This window comes from Myotis yumanensis, unplaced genomic scaffold (assembly GCF_028538775.1).
Source record: "Myotis yumanensis isolate MYYU_CA2020_CCGP unplaced genomic scaffold, mMyoYum1.0.hap1 SCAF_1, whole genome shotgun sequence".
Classification (NCBI taxonomy): domain Eukaryota; kingdom Metazoa; phylum Chordata; class Mammalia; order Chiroptera; family Vespertilionidae; genus Myotis; species Myotis yumanensis.
In genome coordinates, this window is record NW_027223752.1 from 179,590,024 (window position 1) to 179,609,205 (window position 19,182).

Genomic DNA, 19,182 nt, shown 5'->3' on the forward strand with positions numbered 1-19,182 from the left:
AGAACATATCGTGTTCATGGATTGGTAGAATCAACATCATCAAAATGTCCATACTACCCAAAGCAATCTATAGATTCAATGCACTCCCCATTAAAATACCAACAGCATTTTTCACAGACCTAGAAAGAACGCTCCAAAAATTCATCTGGAATAAAAAAAAAACAAAAAAATCCCTGAATAGCTGCTGCGATCCTGAGAAAGAAGAACAAAGTAGGAGGGATCTCAATAACAGATATCAAGCTGTATTACAAAGTCACTGTTTTCAAAACGGCCTTGTACTGGCACAAGAACAGACATATAGACCAATGGAATAGAATAGAGAACCCAGAAATCAACCCAAACCTCTATGCTTAATTAATATTTGACAAAGGAGGCAAGAACATACAATAGAATCAAGACAGTCTCTTCAATAAATGGTGCTGGAAAATGTGGACAGATACATGCAAAAAAAAAAAAATGAAACTAGACCACAAACTTACACCATACACAAGAATAAACTCAAAATGGATAAAGGACTTAAACGTAAGACAGGAAACCATAAGATTATTAGAGGAATCCACAGGCAGCAAAATCTCAGATATATGCCAAAGGAATTACTTCACTGACACAGCTCCTAGGGCAATGGAAACTAAAGGGAAAATAAACAAATGGGACTATATCAAAATAAAAAGCTTCTGCACAGCAAAAGAAACCATCAACAAAACAACAAGAAAATCCACTGCATGGGAGAACATATTTGCCAATGATATCTCCGATAAAGGTTTAATCTCCAACATTTATAGGGAACTCATACAACTTATCAAAGGAAGATAAAAAACCTAATCAAAAAATGGGCAACGGACCTAAATAGACACTTTTTGAAAGAGGACATACATAAGGCTGAGAGACATATGAGAACATGCTCAAAGTCACTAATCACCCGAGAGATGCAAATCAAAACAACAATGAGGTATCATCTCACACCTGCCAGAATGGCTATCATCAACAAATCAACAAATGACAAGTGTTGGCGAGGATGCAGAGAAAAAGGAACCCTCGTGCACTGCTGGTGGGAATGCAGACTGCTGCAGCCACTATGAAGAACAGTATGGAGTTTCCTCAAAAAACTAAAAATGGAACTTCCATTTGACCCAGTGATCCCACTTCTAGGAATATATCCCAAGAAACCAGAAACACCAATCAGAAAGGATATATCCATCCCTATGTTCATAGCAGCACAATTCACCATAGCTAAGATTTGGAATCAGTCTAAGTGCCCATCAGCAGATGAATGGATTAAAAAACTTTGGCACATCTACACAATGGAATACTATGCTGCTGTAAAAAGGAAGGAACTCCTACCATTTGCAACAGCATGGATGGAGCTGGAGAGCATTATGCTAAGTGAAATAAGTCAGTCGGAGAAAGATAAATATCACATGCTCTCACTCATTTGTGGATTATAATGAACAACGTAAACCGATGAACAAAAACAGATGTAGAGACAGAGAAGCATCGATCAGATGCTCAAAACTCAGAGGGTAGGGTGGGTGTGAGGGGTAAAGATCAACCAAAGGACTTGTATGCATGCATATAAGCGTAAGTGATGGATGTGGACAACAGGGGGTGAGGGTGAGGGCAGGATTGGGGGGATGAGGGGACACTGGGGGGATAAGGACACATTTGTATTCTTATTCAATAAAGGGAAAAAAAAAACACAACTTTAATTCTGATACTTTCTTCCCTTTATCAAGTAAGAGAGAAGAATGGGACTATGAGGCAGTTATTTCCAATTAGTTAACAATGTCTAGATTGAAAGCATATAACCCAGATTTAATTCTATATGTGACAGGTCCTATACCAAAAATAAGCAGGGAAATTATTAAGTTAGTTATGCAGCCACTACTGAATGTAAGTTTTTTGAACACAGACCTCTTCTACAATGTGATTCAGCACAACAGGTGGAATTACTTGCCTTGACCAGAACTTGCATAATCATTCAAGGAAAAATCCGTTAACGTTCACACGGATAGCCGCTATGCCTATGGTATGGAAGGAGGTTTTAGAATGTTATGAAAACGAAGAGGTTTTCTAACTTCAAGCAGCACTCTATTAAAAACAGGTAAAAGTAGAACTTCTCTCTGCCATTTTACTTCCATCCAAAATTTAATATAACTAAGGTGGGTATTGCATTAAAGGAACTAGGTCCAGGGATAAGGGAAATGTACTGACAGATTTTCATGCCAAATCTATTGCATTCCCAGGTTGATGAAATTCACTGCATAGTTCAAAAGCCTATTAATTTTCTAACTCAGCATCTCACATTACAAGTCATCATTTCACGACAAACTACTTCTCCTCCAGGGGAACAGCAATAACGAAAAGCAAAGGATTGCAAATGCAATGAGGCCTCCAAGCTCTGGAGAGTCAGGAAGACCACCTAGTTATCCCAGAATCCCTCAAGGTGCCCCTACTCCATGCCTTACATCCCATGACACACCCAAGAACAGAAAAAATAATGCAAATTAAGGGATGCTGTTGGTGGGAAAATTGCCATAAGGCTGAAACTAAAATATTTAATTTGTGTAAGACCTGCCAAACTCATAATCCTGGTAAGCCATCCACAATTCAGGGGGAATAACTTCGCCCCTGAAGAAATGATTTAAACATTTGCAAATGGATGCCATTCAATTGCTCTGGTACAAGGTTATCAGTATGTACTAGTTACTGTTTGCTCATTTTCTGGATGGGTTGAGACTTTCCCCTATAGAAACACTGATGCCTTTTTTCTTACAAAACAAACAAACAAACAAAAAAAACTAAATACAAGTAAGAAAAATCTTTTAGAACATGTTATCCCAACTTGAGAACCTATTTCACCAGACAAATTATACAGGCCCTCAATACTTTTCTCCATACCGGGTGACATTGCCATTGTCCAAACCATCTTCAACCATCAGAAAAAAGTTGAAAGAACCAAAGGCATGCTTGAACTTGAACTATCAAAGTTTTCAGAATCCACAGAACTCCCTTGGCCTACAAATCTACCGTTAGCCCTATGTACTCTCGGGAGCACACAAAATGGAAATCACAAATTAACTCCTTATGGAATTATCACAGGGATACTCATGTCCCTTCTGGTCAGACCTCATATTGACACTTCTCTCATTTATCCTGAAATGATACAAGATTGCAAATCTCTAATGTATTTCACCACTGCCTATTTCCAACAGGTTGACGAAGCCTTTCCAAACTCAGATTCCATTAACTTCCCTCCTTGAAATCTGAACTTGAGTTGGAAGAGACATAAAAATATAATCTGCCTTTGTACCTCGGGAAGGCACCCTATCAACTGCTCTTCGCCACCAACACAGCAGCCAAGCTGCAGGCCTGGGACCCCGGCTCCACATCTCAAATGAAGAGGGCAGCGCCTGGTTGCTGGCCTTGCACTCCCACCACCAGTCTTTATCTCAAGGAGACTACTTCCGCTCATGATGCCAAATCATAATTTCATGCTCTAACCCCAAATCTGAAAACCTTCCTTTTTCTCCTTCTTACCTTTACATCGACACTGGCCTGGAAAGGCAGGGCTGTCATCCATACCTCTCCCAGGACGCTGCTAATGCGGATATCCTTTCAGTCTGCAGGATTTGCCCTCAAAAACTCTGATCGGTCCATGATGTTAATTACTCCCTGGTCCTCCTGGTGACCAGTTTCTCTTCTATGCCCAATGTCACCATAAGCTACAATCAACTCCCCTTAGAAGTCACTTCCAAAGTCCGAGCTTTACAGTCAGAACATCCTGTGCCCTGCTTTAACCTCTCTTGTCATAACGACAAGTTCAGACAGACAGGAATACCTTAAAAACATTCTCACCAACACGTTCTTATGATTATCTAAATACAAACTGCCCCTGGCCTAGAACTGCATTTTTTTTTTCCTATAAGCACCTGCTTCTGCAAAGAGCTTAGCACTTTTATTTTAGAATAGAAAATTATCTTCCCAAAGGCGATGAAACCTAACTGAGCCATGCTCAATTGGGCAAATGAAAAATTCCCAGCCAGTGAAACCCATTAAGTTGTACTGTTTGTCATTTCACAAGTATATTTTAAACTTCCTGGCATTCATTATTTTTAATAAAACTCTAATCCAGATTCACCTTTTAATATTATAGAAAATGTTAGTAAAATGAAGTGAAAAATATAACACCTTGAATATATGCAGAGACAAATGTCACTAAAGCATATAATGCTAACACTTCTCTTACCATAAAAGTGTATGATATTCTAGGACTTGCCCAAACAGCAAGGACAAACCCCCACTATTTCTCTGTCATTTTAGCTAGAAAAACACAGAGAGGACTGCAAAGAAATATTAAAGCTCAACTAATGAGAATAAGTGGTTCCCCATGACAACGCTGTAGAAACAACAATAATTTGAAAAATACAATTATCTTTTACGATTCGTCACTCTGGGAATATTGTAAATTAAGAAAATCAATTACAATTATATCATCGTGGGCATTAAAATATAATGCATTCAATGTATTGTTAAATTGGAATAAAACTTCAACATTGAATATTTACTTTTTTAAAATAAATTTTTATTGATTTCAGAGAGGAAGAGAGAGGAAGAGAGAGAGAGAAACATCAATGATGAGAATCATTGATCAGCTGCTTCCTGTACACCCCCTACTGGGGATGGAACCCACAAGCCTTGCATGTGCCCCTGACTGGAATTGAACCCAGGACCCTTCAGTCCGCAGGCTAATGCTCTTTCCAGTGTGCCAAACCAGCTAGGCCGAATATTTACTTTTTAATAATTACATTTTAGAAGAAAAGTGTCTAACTTTGTTTCCTCAAAAATTTTCAAGTTATTTTATTTTGAATGAAAGCAGTACTTGAAATTAAATATAGTATACAAACATAATTTCATATCCTTATGGCCGTGTTGGGGAGTTTGTTTTTTTAAATAATACATTTCTATCCTGGAATTACAAACATTATTATTATAAAGGCACATGTGTTCATTGCAAAATGTGAGAAAAACAGATAAGCAGAAATAAGGATATAAAATTCCATATTCCTAACAAGCAGAGGTGATTCTATCAACTTTTGAGTATTCATTTTCACATTTTCTTCCTTAACAAAATGAGACCATACACTGCATTCATTTTTTGTGTGTGTGTGTTTTAGGTTACTATACTTGCTGACTTTTTTCCCAGTCAGTAACTTCTATCTTTTCATGTCAATATATTTTCATGTTATCTAATAACTGTCCTTATTCAAATTTCCTTAAATATCCTTTAAATACATGGGATTACTAAACTGCCCAAACCAAGATTTAGTCCTGTATATGCATTTAAATACCATATAAATCTTGTTTCTAATTAAAAAAAAAAAAAAAAAGAAAAGAAAAAGAAAAAATAGCCTTTCTTTTCACTGGGAAAATTCTAAGCAAGTCAAAAAATAGCAAAACTGGTACCTGCACAGGGCCCACTTAAACTCAGTAACTAAGAGTTGCCATAATTATCCTTTTATTTGTTTCTCCCTCCCTTCCCCAATGCACAATTGTATATACAGATTGCATTTGTCATTATGTCTTTTTAGTCTCTTTAATAATAATAACTCCCCAATTTTTTAATGACACTTTCTTTTTTAAAGGTACACGTCAGTGGTCTTAGAATACTGCTCATTTGGGACTTGTCTGATTGTTGACTGTGGTATTGTTTTACGTACTCACCTACCACCTGTGTTTACTGTACACTGAACGTTAGGACTGTCAGACTGAATTATTTCAGGCTAGATTTTTCTTTTCTTTTTTTTATTGTCTAAAGTTTTACATATGTCTCCTTTTTCCCCAATTGACTCTCCCCAGCTAGCCATTCCCACCCCAAGCAAGCCCCCACCTCCCCAGTGTCTGTGTCCATTGAGGCTAGATTTTCCTGATTATTGTTTTATACTCTTTCAGTGGGAAGAGATAAATATATATTCTTTAGTAAATTATTATTTCATATTGATAATATCTATTTGAATATATTATAGGTTTTTTCCCTTTTACTTTTCATACTTTATATTTATTTTCTCTTATCCTGTACTAGTAAAGTTTGATTGAATTATTAGTTGAATTTTACACCATAATTATTAATTGAATATTACATCATATATAAATAGCTTCAAAATTATTATTACGGTAGCAATATAATTTTACTACTGAGTCAAGTTTTAGATTTTTTTTTTTGCAGTTTTCTTTGTCCTTAAATTAGAGCCAACTAAATGTACAACCAGAGAAAGGGTTCCAAATCACTTTTAAAAATGTTTTCCTCCTGAGGTTATGATACCAATTTTGATGTACAATTAAGTTTATTTCAAATGGATTTTAACCTTTAGTTTTCTTTTTCTCATAAAATGATATTAAAATATATACTCCAGAAATTACAACTTAATGTCATCTCTTCTGCACTGTTCTATACTTCTTTCTTGCATTCTCTATGGATAAACATTTTTATTATTCTGTTTTTATTCTGTTGTCTGCACATATACAAAATATTATGAAAATGAAAACTACGTAACTGCTTCACACCTTGATTGTTTTACTTACTAATGTAGTCTAGAGATTCCTCTACATCTGAACATTCCCCACCCCCTTTTAGAAAGTTTACATTTTGTGAATAGGAGCCATTATCAAACAGCCCAGACATCTGTGGTGTTTTACACTTTTAACTGTTACAAATAATGCCCATTAAGGAAAATCTTTATGGAGAGGCTGCTATTTTGTATGAATGTGCATGTTCAGGATAGATTTGTGGAGATAGCATTACTGTGTGGAGGGGAAAAAACATAAAATTTTGTCAGATTTTTCAAAACTCCCTTTTAAAAGGGAATTGTGCTATATGATAATGCTTTTCTTTCAAAGAAAAAAATGTAAAAAATGTTTGAATAATATGCAGTCATTTAACTATGAAATTAAAATGTTCTTATTAATATATAGTATAATATTCATTATATATGAAATGCCAAAAATATATGTGCTACATATATGTTTATGTACATCCTATATAATAAAAGCCTGATATGCTAAGTGTCTGGTGGTCCTGTGGTCCATTCAACCAATCAAAGCATAATATGCTAATGATATGCTAAGGCCGCTCAACCGCTCACTATGATGTGCACTGACCACCAGGAGACAGACAGTCTACTGGTCAACTAGACACTATGACATGCACTGGCCACCAAGGGCATAGAGTCTACAGGTCAACTAATCGCTATGATGTGCACTGACCACCAGGGGGCAGACGCTTCAACCGTAGGTTAGCTTGCTGCTGTGGTCCAGCTGATCAGGACTGAGCAAGATGGGCTGGACATGTCCGAAGTCCCTCCCCAGATGGCCAACCTCCCACATCCCTCCCTGGTCCCGATGGTGCACCAGTGGGGTCCCTCAGCCTGGCCTGTACCCTCTCACAATCCAGGACCCCTTAGGAGATGTCAGAGATCTGGTTTCAGCCCGACTGCAGAATGACTGGTCTTTATGACATGCACTGACCACCAGGGGGGAGACAACGCAGGAGCTACCCCCTGGTAGTCAGTGCACTCCCACAGGGGGAGTGCCACTCAGCCAGAAGCTGGGCTCACAGCTAGCAAGCACATCAGCCGTGGTGGGGAGCCAGCCTAACCTGTCAGTCGGATATCCCCTGAGGGCTCCCGGACTGCAAGAGGGTGCATGCCAGGCTGAGGGACCCCTCCCCCCCCGCAAGTGCACTAATTTCCTGCACTGAGCCTCTAGTGCAGGAGTTCTCAACCTGTGGGTCGTGACCCCTTTGGCGGTCAAATGACCCTTTCACAGGGGTTGCCTAAGACCATCCTGAGTATCAGATATTTACATTAGGATTCATAACGGTAGCAACATTACAGTTATGAAGTAGCAATGAAAATAATTTTATCGTTGGGTCACAACATGAGGAACTGTATTTAAAGGGCCAGAAGGTTGAGAACCACTGCTCTAGTGTAATATAGTTATAGATAATGATTCAGTGTTTATGTTTAACATACTAAAAAAAATCAAGATGGAGGAAAAACTTTTAAAGAGTAGAAAATAACATATATTCACAACAGGCAAATTATGTATATTTGTATAATTTTTGTTAAATTCATTTTAGTTTCACATTGCTAAAGGCCTAAGAGTGAGTGATTATGATGTTTCCTCAAAGAAAAAAAGTTAATCCTTTCACATTCAACTAGGATTTTTAACAACTGTCCCATAAATTAAAAAATAAAAAGACTTTTAAACAACATTTTTGGAACAATATTAAGTGTTTCTTAAAATTTGAAAAGCTAAGAAAATACTATATTTCTAGTTCAACATTAGTTTTTTTGTAGGCTTAAGAAAAAACATACAACTCATCAATTATTATCTTTTACTTTTGCAATGCAAGAAAACAATAAACCTGTTTAGAATACTTTTCTTTCTGAAAATTACTCTCTATTATACCTTAAACAAATTTCCTTTAATTTGTTGGATCAAATCTAAATCTATAAATTCATTTATAAGCACTGTTGTAATGTACCCCTTGAATCACATAAGGACGCCTCAAGAAGTTGAATTAAAGAGTCACATTTATTGCAATTTGGGACTATGAGGGGGCATTTTGCTCTCCCAAATCTCGCAGTGCCCTTCCCAGCCCTAACATCAGATTTATATAGGCAAAGATCACAAAGGTATTGATTACATCCCAGGGTTTGGAATGAGAACTCTGGTGTGCACAAAGCAGTTACAGAAGCAAGATTGAGCCAATTAGTTATCTACAAAGATTAATTATAGTTTTGGGTCTTCGGACCACTGAGTTGGCAGAAACACATTATCTAGAGCCCTCGGGTCTTGGACCACTGAGTTGACAGGGACACATTATCCAGGACCCTCGGGTCTTGGGATAATTGTGCTGTCCTGGTTCCCAGGTACAGAAGAATGTGCTTTCTAAAACCAGTATGACCACAACCAATGGGGTATTCACATTACAATCAATAAGGCATTCAATCGAACGGGATGATTTATATAATTCAGAAAATCGAAATAACTTTTCTATTGTTAAACAAAGCAAATAAGTACAGTTTCTACCTGAGATGATTGCTACCATCCTCAGCACAAAACCCTTAAAATAATGACACATCTAAAGTAATTCTGGTATATAAGTAAATCTTAATATTTATGTATTTGATCTGCAATTTATACTCTCTTTAGAGTAATTCAGCTTTAATAACTTCAAGTATTAATTATCATTTTAATAATGGAGGGCCACATAGTATCATTTCCTATTTACAAGGTCAATGCGACCTGTGGTTCTCTTTTAGAAACGTTCTGAAATGCAACATTCCATCACCTGTTTGGTCTTAGGGTTGCTGAAGGAGGAAAGTATAAGGCCGAAAATGGTAAGGAATTATAAATTTAGTAGATCACCTAGGAACCAGATGAGCTGAGCCCCCTAATGGTGCCAGCACTAAGTGATGGGAAGTCAGAGTTTTAAAGGACTCTGTGCGGGCTTTTTTAGCGGAGAATTCTCCTAGCAGATCCTGGGCAAATCCAGAGGACAAAGATACTGGTCTTAGCAAATGGAACGTGGTCTAAGTGAAAGGGCATGTCAGTTATGAAGGACAGGGGAGGGGATATCAATTCGATTATTTGATCAGACCTAATATATGGTATGAAGCCAAACATTTATAAAACTTTTTTTCCCCTTTAGCTCTTTACATTCACTTGTTAAAAAACACTTTATCTCTTCATTTTGAAATACTTGTTAGAGAACAAATGGTATCACTTGTGCCCATGATGACCAAACCTAGATTTAATACCTTGCCTAATTGCCATTTCAACCTCCCAGAAACATAATCTTTATCAACCAGTTTGGAATTTCCTGGTCAATACCAATGAGTTAATCTGCCATGGGGCCTTCTCCATGCCTGTTAGAAAGAAGAAGCAATCTGCATGATAAGATCCCTTGTCATCCCCTTTCTCCCAAAAGATGGTGCCCTGATCTAAAAGTAGTAATTTAAAAACCCTTCCATATGTACTACTGCTTGGACTGCCTTTCTATTTGTCAGATAGAATGATGCAAGATTAATGAATTGCTTAAAAAAGCCAATTAGATCTTCAAATTTACTTGGTTGAATTTGTTTATCAAGACACTAATAATCTACTATTTTAATGCCTTCCCCCTCCTAAAATCATTAACTGTTCTTTTACTGGCAGAAGATATATGCTAGTGAAGAGGAACAGGATTTGCCACCCTAACATATACCTCTTTGACATGTAAATTATCTAGAGATGGCTATTTTTAAGAAACTGCAGGTAAAGGATAAGCTCTAACAAGTAAAAGTTACCTTCTGTAGGAGACATTTACATTTATAAGGGAAAACTCTATTTTTAAAGGTGTCTCTCTTTTAGTACCAGAAAGAGTAGGATGACTAATGTCTAGAACAGGGGTGGGCAACCTTTTTGTGAGTGCGTGCCAAAACCAGCAAAATCTCTGACTCAAAATTCTTCTGCGTGCCAACCCTAATTTTTTGAGAACATGTTACGCCTACTTGATATCTCTTAAGGCGTACGTATGTGAAGATCCTTGAAGAAATAATAAAATTCATTCAAACGACAAAAACACAGTACATGATGATGAAAAATACATTTATTTTTTAATGTATACATGTACACTGATAGTCCGACAGAAAACTTTATGACTCTATTTGATATTATCAGTGGGACTTTTGCTGCTGCATCACTGATGACAGAGATTTTACATCAGGTTTATATTTCGTGACCTTCAGAGATATGCACGAGCTACTACTTTCATCCGTCAGGCTACTCCTATCATGAGACTTAACAAAATTCATCACTGAGAACAAAGATTCACAAGTGTATGTGGATGAAACCAAAACACTGGTTGGATCTAGGAAGGCAGGGAGAGTTAAGGCAGAGGCATAGAAATTGCTCTTCCCCTCTCTCGTCAATCCATGTCTATGGTCTTTTAAGATAACTTGTTATGTAAAATTATTTATTTATCTAAGATGCACCTACACTGAATTTATCTGAAAAGTAAAAAAGTCGATATTAAGAAAAAAATTGTAAATGGAAGATTATAAGAGAGGGTTTTGCGTGCCAGCAAAAGTTACTGGCGTGCCATGTTTGGCACGTGTGCCAGGGGCTGCCCACCCCTGGTCTAGAAACTCTAGGCACCCACTTAAATCTGCATTACAACCATAACCTAGTTTACCATGTGTTTCCTGGTAACCTCCCATACTGGTGTCCTCTCTTCCCCCACAGCATCTTTCTTTTGTCTTTAGTTGGAGATGTTATTTAACATGGTGGATTGGGCCATTTGGGGAGTTATTCAGTTTTCCTGAGTATCTCCCATGTATACATGTTACTAAATTTCTGTTTTTCTCCCATTAATGTTAATCTGTCTCTTATTATGGGGGGAGGGAGGATCTCAGTCAAGAACCTAGAAGGTAGAGATAAAGCTATTTTTCCTTCCCTACATAATTTAAACTATACAAAATATTTTGTATTTGTTCTTTTATTGTTTCATTTTAATGAACATTTTTGTAATCATAACAGCTTTTATAGTCAATACCTAGCCTTGCTTTCCTCCCCATAAAGATTTTAAACACAAATTCTCTTAACAAAAGAATTATCAGCTACTTAATTGTTTGTAGTCAAAGCTGAATTAAAGACTTGGAGACATTCCAAGAATGATCTGGCTCCTAGATAAAGATTCAGGATTTTACAAAGGAGCATTCAGTGCAATACTGTAAAAGCAACTGAATGTACAAGCTTAGGTTTTAAAATTACAGGTTGTATATGCTGATCTGCATTGAATGCTTTGTTCTAAAAGGCACACGGAGTCATTTCAAAATGTGTTAGATACAACAACATAATATAAAATAAAATGTAGGATAGCAATATGCATGTCTGTAGTTTTTGTTGTAAATACAGTAAAATAATACATAATAATTTGTTATAGGTTTTTAGTATCATAGTAGTAACATTACAGCCTTTTAGTTAATGCCTTTATTTTCACCAAGTAATTATTGAATGCTGTCTATGTCCGTTTGCTGGCACACCTCTGATAAACGAGATGCGCTAACATACAATGAAGTCTAATGTGGATGAAAAGGGACCACATCTGAAGCCTGACGAGCTCAGGTGAGGCCTGCATGACGGCCTTACAAACTCAGAGACCTAAAGTAACCACACAGAATGGTCTGAAATGAAAACTTTCTAACTAAAAGCAGTTCATGGCCTGTAGTTATGTCCTAGGTGAGTATTTATCCCCAACAAAGGACATCTTTACCTTAACTGTCATCTTTTTGCATAGAGGATAACATACCTGATAACATGCTTTTGGAATAACAAAACCTTTTTTGGACCCCTCAATGCACAAACACCTCACCAGACTGGGAGCGCACAAATCCTCTCATTATCATTGTTAACTGTTGACTGTTAATTAATCTGTACCCACCTATGTGAAAGAAGTATGTATCTATCCATTTACTTTATATCCAGTCCCAGAGATTTCCCCACTTTGCTTTCTCCAACCTTCCTAATCTACCACCAATGCATTTCATGTAACCTGAAACCCACTTATGCCTCCTCTTTTGATTGTAATGCATAAAATAAGGTGCAAACCTGCCCTTTTCCGGAGCATTTTCTCAATCCACTGAGGTTTAGCTTCCCTGCAACTATCCTCAGTTTGGCTCAAATAAACTCATAAAAATCCTTACAGGTTTGGATATTTCTTACATTGACATTAACTTTACATTTGAAGTATATAAATTTGACTCTAGAAGAAGAGTGGCACACAGAGAGAGAAGTGGGTAGAGAGGGTGCGTGCAAAAAAGAGGAAAAGCAAATGCAATTGACAAAGCTTGGGTGAGTCTCCCCAGCTCTCTTCTCAGTCTCAGTCTAGTGTGTGTGCTCCGAGAGGCCTCAGAGGACTATTCCCTCATGCGGTCTGTGTTCCCCTGGTGTAAAATCACTTCATGCGCTGGGTCTGAGTGTAAGGTTTAATGGTACCAAATGCATTGTTTCCCACACAGCACAGCCTCCAAACAAAGCCAACTGTTCTTACCCATGGCTGCAGCAAGCAAAGCAATTTGTTCTCACCGACTGAAGGTGTTCATGAAGCACACATCACAAAAGGTTTTCTGACTAACTGTGGTTTTCATCTCACCTCCTCCAGGTATCCCACCTCCCACCTCACTCTCCGACCTGCCTAGATCACCTTGTTTAAAATTTCTGATCATAACCCTCACCCAAATCCCTACATTCACAATGACCCCTTCCCTATGCTATTTTTCCTTTCTAAATGCACTTAGCACTTTCTAGCATACTAAATAATTGAATTATGTTTTATATTTATTGTTTATTATAAGTTTTCCCTCACAAAACGGAAGCTCTATGAGGGCATATTTATTGTTTGATTAAAGGATGTATCTCAAGTACAAAGAACAAGGCCTGGCTTCCAGGGGTCAGTTAGTAATATTTGTTGAATGAATGCATGTAGAGATTTTAACAATGAGGCCCTTAGAACTTCAACACTGGGGGAGCTTCTCCACTGAATGTTAATAAGCACCTGCAGCAAGTGATCATGTTTCCTGTAATTGTTTCTAATCAATGTTCTTGTCTGAACTTGTCCTTATTGTAATATTAAAACCTGTAGTCCAAAAGAAAACTTGAAATATATCATTTGGTTTGTAAGCCTGATTTTTTAATTTATAAAAATAAACAGGAACATGTGAGATAAATAAATATAAATAAAGCATGTGGGGGCCACACTCATCTACTAAATGCTGGGCATGTTGACGCATGATTAGAAGTATTGAATTAAAGGTGATGGTAGGAACAAATGGATCCCAGATAGAAACTATAGTTTATTAGCAGGAAGATGAGAGCTTAATTGAAAGTTATTCAATTCTTAGAATTAGGCTTAAGCCATAAGGCTGACATAATACATTAGCATAACAAAAAATAGCTTTGTCCAATAGCTAATAAAACAATTACAGTAAAAAATAATAATTTTATTATTTACATGATAAACTATTTTCATATTAGCTAGAACTCCCTGCACTCTACTAACTGTGCCAGGAGCTCTCCAAAATTAAATCTAAGAAAAGTAGTATAGATTGAGACTACACAGAAAGCATTGAGCAGTTTTTCAAAATGTGTATTCATAATTTTTGTCCCTAGCATAGAGGCAGAAAACTACACTTATAAAGCAAATCTCACCTTTTGGAAAATGTGCTAAAATATTTGAAAAACACAGTGTTTTGAGAACACATTTCCAAATTGATGTATGCTTCATTCATATGTGGCTGAGACAAAATATGTGTGATGTCACAATTCAGTCCATTTTAAATAAGCAAATTAAAACCACTAATGGTATTTAGACAGCAGTGATAAATTACATTTGATGATATATCCAATAACTTTAAAACTCAAAGAAAATATAAATAATTGAAAGTTCAAAACTACTAAAAACACTTATTAAATATGAGAGCAAAACATTCACGAATGAAAAGAAGAACCCTTTTAAAATGTTAGTACTTTTGCCTAAAAGAGCAACTTAGAAACCCTGTGACTGTTCCACGTTCAGGCAGTAATTGAAAAGAACATGTGCACTTAGTCAATTAGCCACATTTAAAAAGGCAATCTTCTTAGAACATCAAAAGAAAGTTGAGAAAACAAAGCTACCCACAAATATGTCAAGTTAATAATAAAAGTACCTGTATTTTCTCAGTGTCAGAATATAAAATCTTCACTGAGGATTGTGGATATTCATTCTCAGTTATTTTAACCAAAATGTTATTTGCAGTAGTTCAAACTATGTTTACAGACAGCTTATATGCTATGTTGAAGCATCTATTTATTTAGTTGATACAATCAGAAGAATCTTCCCCACCTCTTAATGTAATCTTATCATTGGCAACATTGCTAACTTGACTACGTCTATTCATCTTCTACCCTGTTTTAATAACACAAGTGACACCTAAGAAATTATTCTTTGATCTTTCAATAAACTAAGCCTGTGCAGACAGAGGAAGGTGAAAGAGGTTAAATTGGCATCGATTATTTAAGACACATTCATCATTTATTTAACAATCTCCTTCATCGCAAGAACTACTGTGTTTACAGGCTTTGCTGAGGCACTCTGGATTTACTTTTCAATAATTTGTGCCATGTGCATTTCAAATTATAGCACATTGTGCACTAACATTAGTTTTAAATCTCCTGATGAATCTGGTACAGGATAGAGTAGTTTATTGTACAAATCTTTAAACTTATTCACTGTAGTGAATTTTTAGAAATTTCTTTTAATAGTTTTCACTATAATTAAGGTTTAATGGGGATTCTATTTCCTATCTTAAGCAAAATGTGTAACAACAGCTATCTTTCCAAGGGAATTATATTAATGCATATTTGTAATCTCTTATAGTCTGACAATCTTACTACTAAAACATGATTTATAATGATCCATAAAGAAAAATTTGTGGCTAGTGTTTGGCAGCTTTAAGAAGAAAGAAGGGAGTATAAGAATCATCAATAACATGCAAGATATTTACAAGATTTTTCACTATTTTTTCTAACAAATAGTATTGCAAATTATAAAGAAGTATATTCTATGTGGGTATCTATATATATAAAAGCCTAAGCGACCTTTTGACTGGCCGACAGGTAGCTATGATGTGCACTGTCCGCCAGGAGGCAGACACTCAACGCAGGCGCTAGCAAGCTGCGGTGATTTGTCAGCTGTGGTTCTTGGGTGACGCACCCAGAACCAGAGAGGAGGGAGCCCGATTCCGGGGTTCATCACCCAAGAACTGTCCCCTCGAAATCTGGGAACCCTTAGGGGATGTCAGAGAGCCAGTTTTGGCCCAATCCCCGTAGGCCAGACCGAGGGACCCCACCGGTGCATGAATCCATGCACTGGGCCTCTATTATATATATTTGTGAAAAATTATGTCAAACTACATTTCTTGAGAAAAAATGCAAACAAAATATTATAAATTAAAAGATTAATTATTCTTATTGCATATAAAATGTGAAAATTATTTATAAACAAATATTGAAAAGTATAGAAGATATGTCCTAGTTGTGGAGAAATTACACTACTGATGAATCATATATTCCAAATAGTCACACAAGAAACACTTTTAAAATGCTTTACTTATTTCTAATTTATTTAAAATTCTTCCTCCCCAGGGAGAATGCTCTGAAGTTCATTACAACAGTTACCTCTCGTTACTGGCATCGAGATCTATATGAATATATTTGGTAATTAATTTTTTAATTCTGATGATTATATCCTAGAATATGTTATCAAGAATTGTTTACATGAAGTCTTTAAAAAAGATTATTAGTCTATGTTAACAACTACCAAAATAATAACAGACACTTGTACAGGGGAATCCTTTAGGGACTCACTACCAAGAAATCATTATTCTTTAACATAACCCAATCCAGTCAAATACATTAAGTTCTCACTGTCAGATATGAAAAAAGATAGGAACAATGAGGTTTTGACAATGAGAACTTAATAATAAGGATTAACTATGTTCGTGACTTTAATTTTATTTACATGGTTAGAGAACTAAATAGCTCTGATATAAAGAAAATATATGTGGAAACAACAAAATTATGAGGCAAAGATGGGCAAATACATAAGCTGCTGCTAGTAGCTTCAGCTTAGTTAGCACTCCAACTCCCCTCTCCCCCAGGCAATTCATTTTTTAGCAGATCTTTCTCACAAGCAGTCCTAAGTGTTACAGATCTCTTACATCCTATATTTTTATTCAGGCATTTAGACACTTAAAATTCAATCTCCCAAATATAATTTCCTTATATTGGGTAAAATGGACTATTTGTAAAAATTCAAAGGTATTCCACTTTTTTTTAAGAACACATTACTTTTCATAAAAGACTAGACTTTACCACTACCATGTGGTAGTGAACAAGTGACTTCACTTTTCGAAACTCAGTTAACTTATTTGAAAATTCAGGGCTTTGAGACAGGGTTATAAGTTAACTTGTTCCTGTGTTGTGTGCTTTTGTTACATTGGGATAAGATTTTATGGGAACTCTGGATTCATTACTTATTGGATAACTCTCTGGCTTGAAGATTTAAAAATATATAGGCTATTATTTGTAAAAATACATACTGGGTTTACATCCTAGGTACAGATATGCAAATACTGTGTATTTAAAACTTTTAAAGAGGAAAAAAAAATCCTCCAAAAAGATTAATATTGAAATATGTATGGAAATTCCTCTTTAAACGTAATAAAAATAATTTTTCTTAATATATGAAGCATTAACATCATTGAAATAATACATAACACTGGTATTTAAGAAGTATTATAGTCACAATACTGAAATCTAGAAGATTTGGGTTTCTCAAAAACATATTAAAATAAATGTAAGAAAAGTTCAAAATAAAAGCATAGCTTCTAGTGTTTTTATTTTAAATTAAAAAATACTGCATGTAACTATTGAAGACCAAGTTTCACTGGAATTAAAAACTTTGGTTTATTTCCTAATATAGACAAATAGCTTTATATTAAGTGTGTTAATATACTTTGCAAAGCAACACAAAAGTAATATCCATATTTATGTTGTTTAATATAATGAGGACATGCAAATAAACATACATTGTATCATTACATACCTTCATAAAACAACTTAAAATTATCTTTATTCTATTTATACTTGTCATAAAGTGCTAATAATTCTATAATAAATGTTTTTAACTAGAAGAGAGAGTTCTCACAAATGTTACCTACAGATAAAGATAAATCCTCTATTTTTTCATCAAAATGAAGTTTAAAGTCATAAACTTAGACAAAACGAAAATTTCATAGCTGCACGTAAGGAAAAAAATAGGTATTTGAATCAAAGTTATCCCAAATCATCCAGTGTTACTTAAAGCAATCTTCTATTCAAACACATTTTACAATCTTATTTTGACAGTTCAACAAGTATTTCATATGAAGAAAAAATGCTAACTTTCAATTAGGTTACTTTCTGTAGTCTGCACTAAAGCCCAAGAGCTAAAATATTTTTTATAAATTTCTCTGCTAAGTTGTGTTTCCTTTTATGTTCTGGATTATAAAAATGATGTGCTTAGCTCCGGTGACTGCAAACTTTATTATACTGTTAATAAATAAATTAGTACTTCCTTAAAAATAAATTGTCCTAGTATCCTATTATGTATCAATCTACATGTCTGCAAATTAACTAATTCAAAGGACTGTCTTAGAGATGTTGGTTTAAAAATAATTATAAAATATTGGTATGCTGGTCAGTGCCTGTAATTATCTTTTTCAGTTCTAGAGGGTATTTGGGAATTATTTAAGAGTAAAAGATGAATAGTGCATCACTAAATTCTTTTAAATCAATGCATGGGCACAGTAGCAGCAGAGGCAAATAAGCTTGTGGAAGTCCGAATACCAATAAAGAAGATAAAAATGGTTTTATATAGCTACTTACATCATAGCCTAGAACTTCAGTCTGTGTGGATTTATCTACTCTTGAAGCAAAAGCCTTCTGTAAATGCTTTACTTTATCCTGCAAAATAAAAACAAACAAAACACATTATTGGCGAGCCTCTAGTAATTATATATGAACTATGGGGTTATTCTAGTAATTCTATGTTGTACAAATGCCTTAAGAAAAACATAAGAAAGGGAGAAGAAATAATGCGGAGACAAAAGCGAGGGCATTGTAGAGTAGATACAAATCACACACCTGTCTGATATGATGCAGTAATATCAAGTGAGAAATATTCTCATGGATAAATTAGGTGGGTTTTTCTCATAAAAAGCTTATAAAAATTAAAAAGCTATGAATTCCATCCTCACTTTTGCCTGAATTTTATACTGTAGGAGAAAAATTAATGAAATGATTTAGCCAATAAAGTTAATTAGGGGGAAAAATGAATGGAGAAGTGTCTTCTATAGGTAATACGGCCCAAGAGAGTTTTTTGACACGTCAAGTCCCAAACATTCCCCATTAACAACATCCTGATCTATAAAACACACTTTCTATTAGTCGGGGGACCCTTCATTCCCCTGGCCCATATTTTCATGAGGGACTTCTGCTAGAAGTATACTTTTGGTTTCTTTCCCTACCTCTCACTCACTCCTCTTCTATAAACTGGTAAGT

At 35.6% G+C, this 19,182-nt stretch overlaps 1 protein-coding gene across 4 annotated transcripts in view; it reads right to left on the reverse strand.

The window, feature by feature from the left end:
* Positions 1-19,182, reverse strand: part of CCSER1 (coiled-coil serine rich protein 1) — a 1,176,231-nt gene that overhangs the window by 514,436 nt on the left and 642,613 nt on the right. For all 4 annotated transcript variants that reach the window (XM_070392710.1, XM_070392707.1, XM_070392715.1 and 1 more), the window contains one exon: positions 18,508-18,585. In XM_070392710.1, coding sequence (XP_070248811.1) covers positions 18,508-18,585 — 78 coding nt within the window. The remainder of the gene's footprint in view (positions 1-18,507; positions 18,586-19,182) is intronic.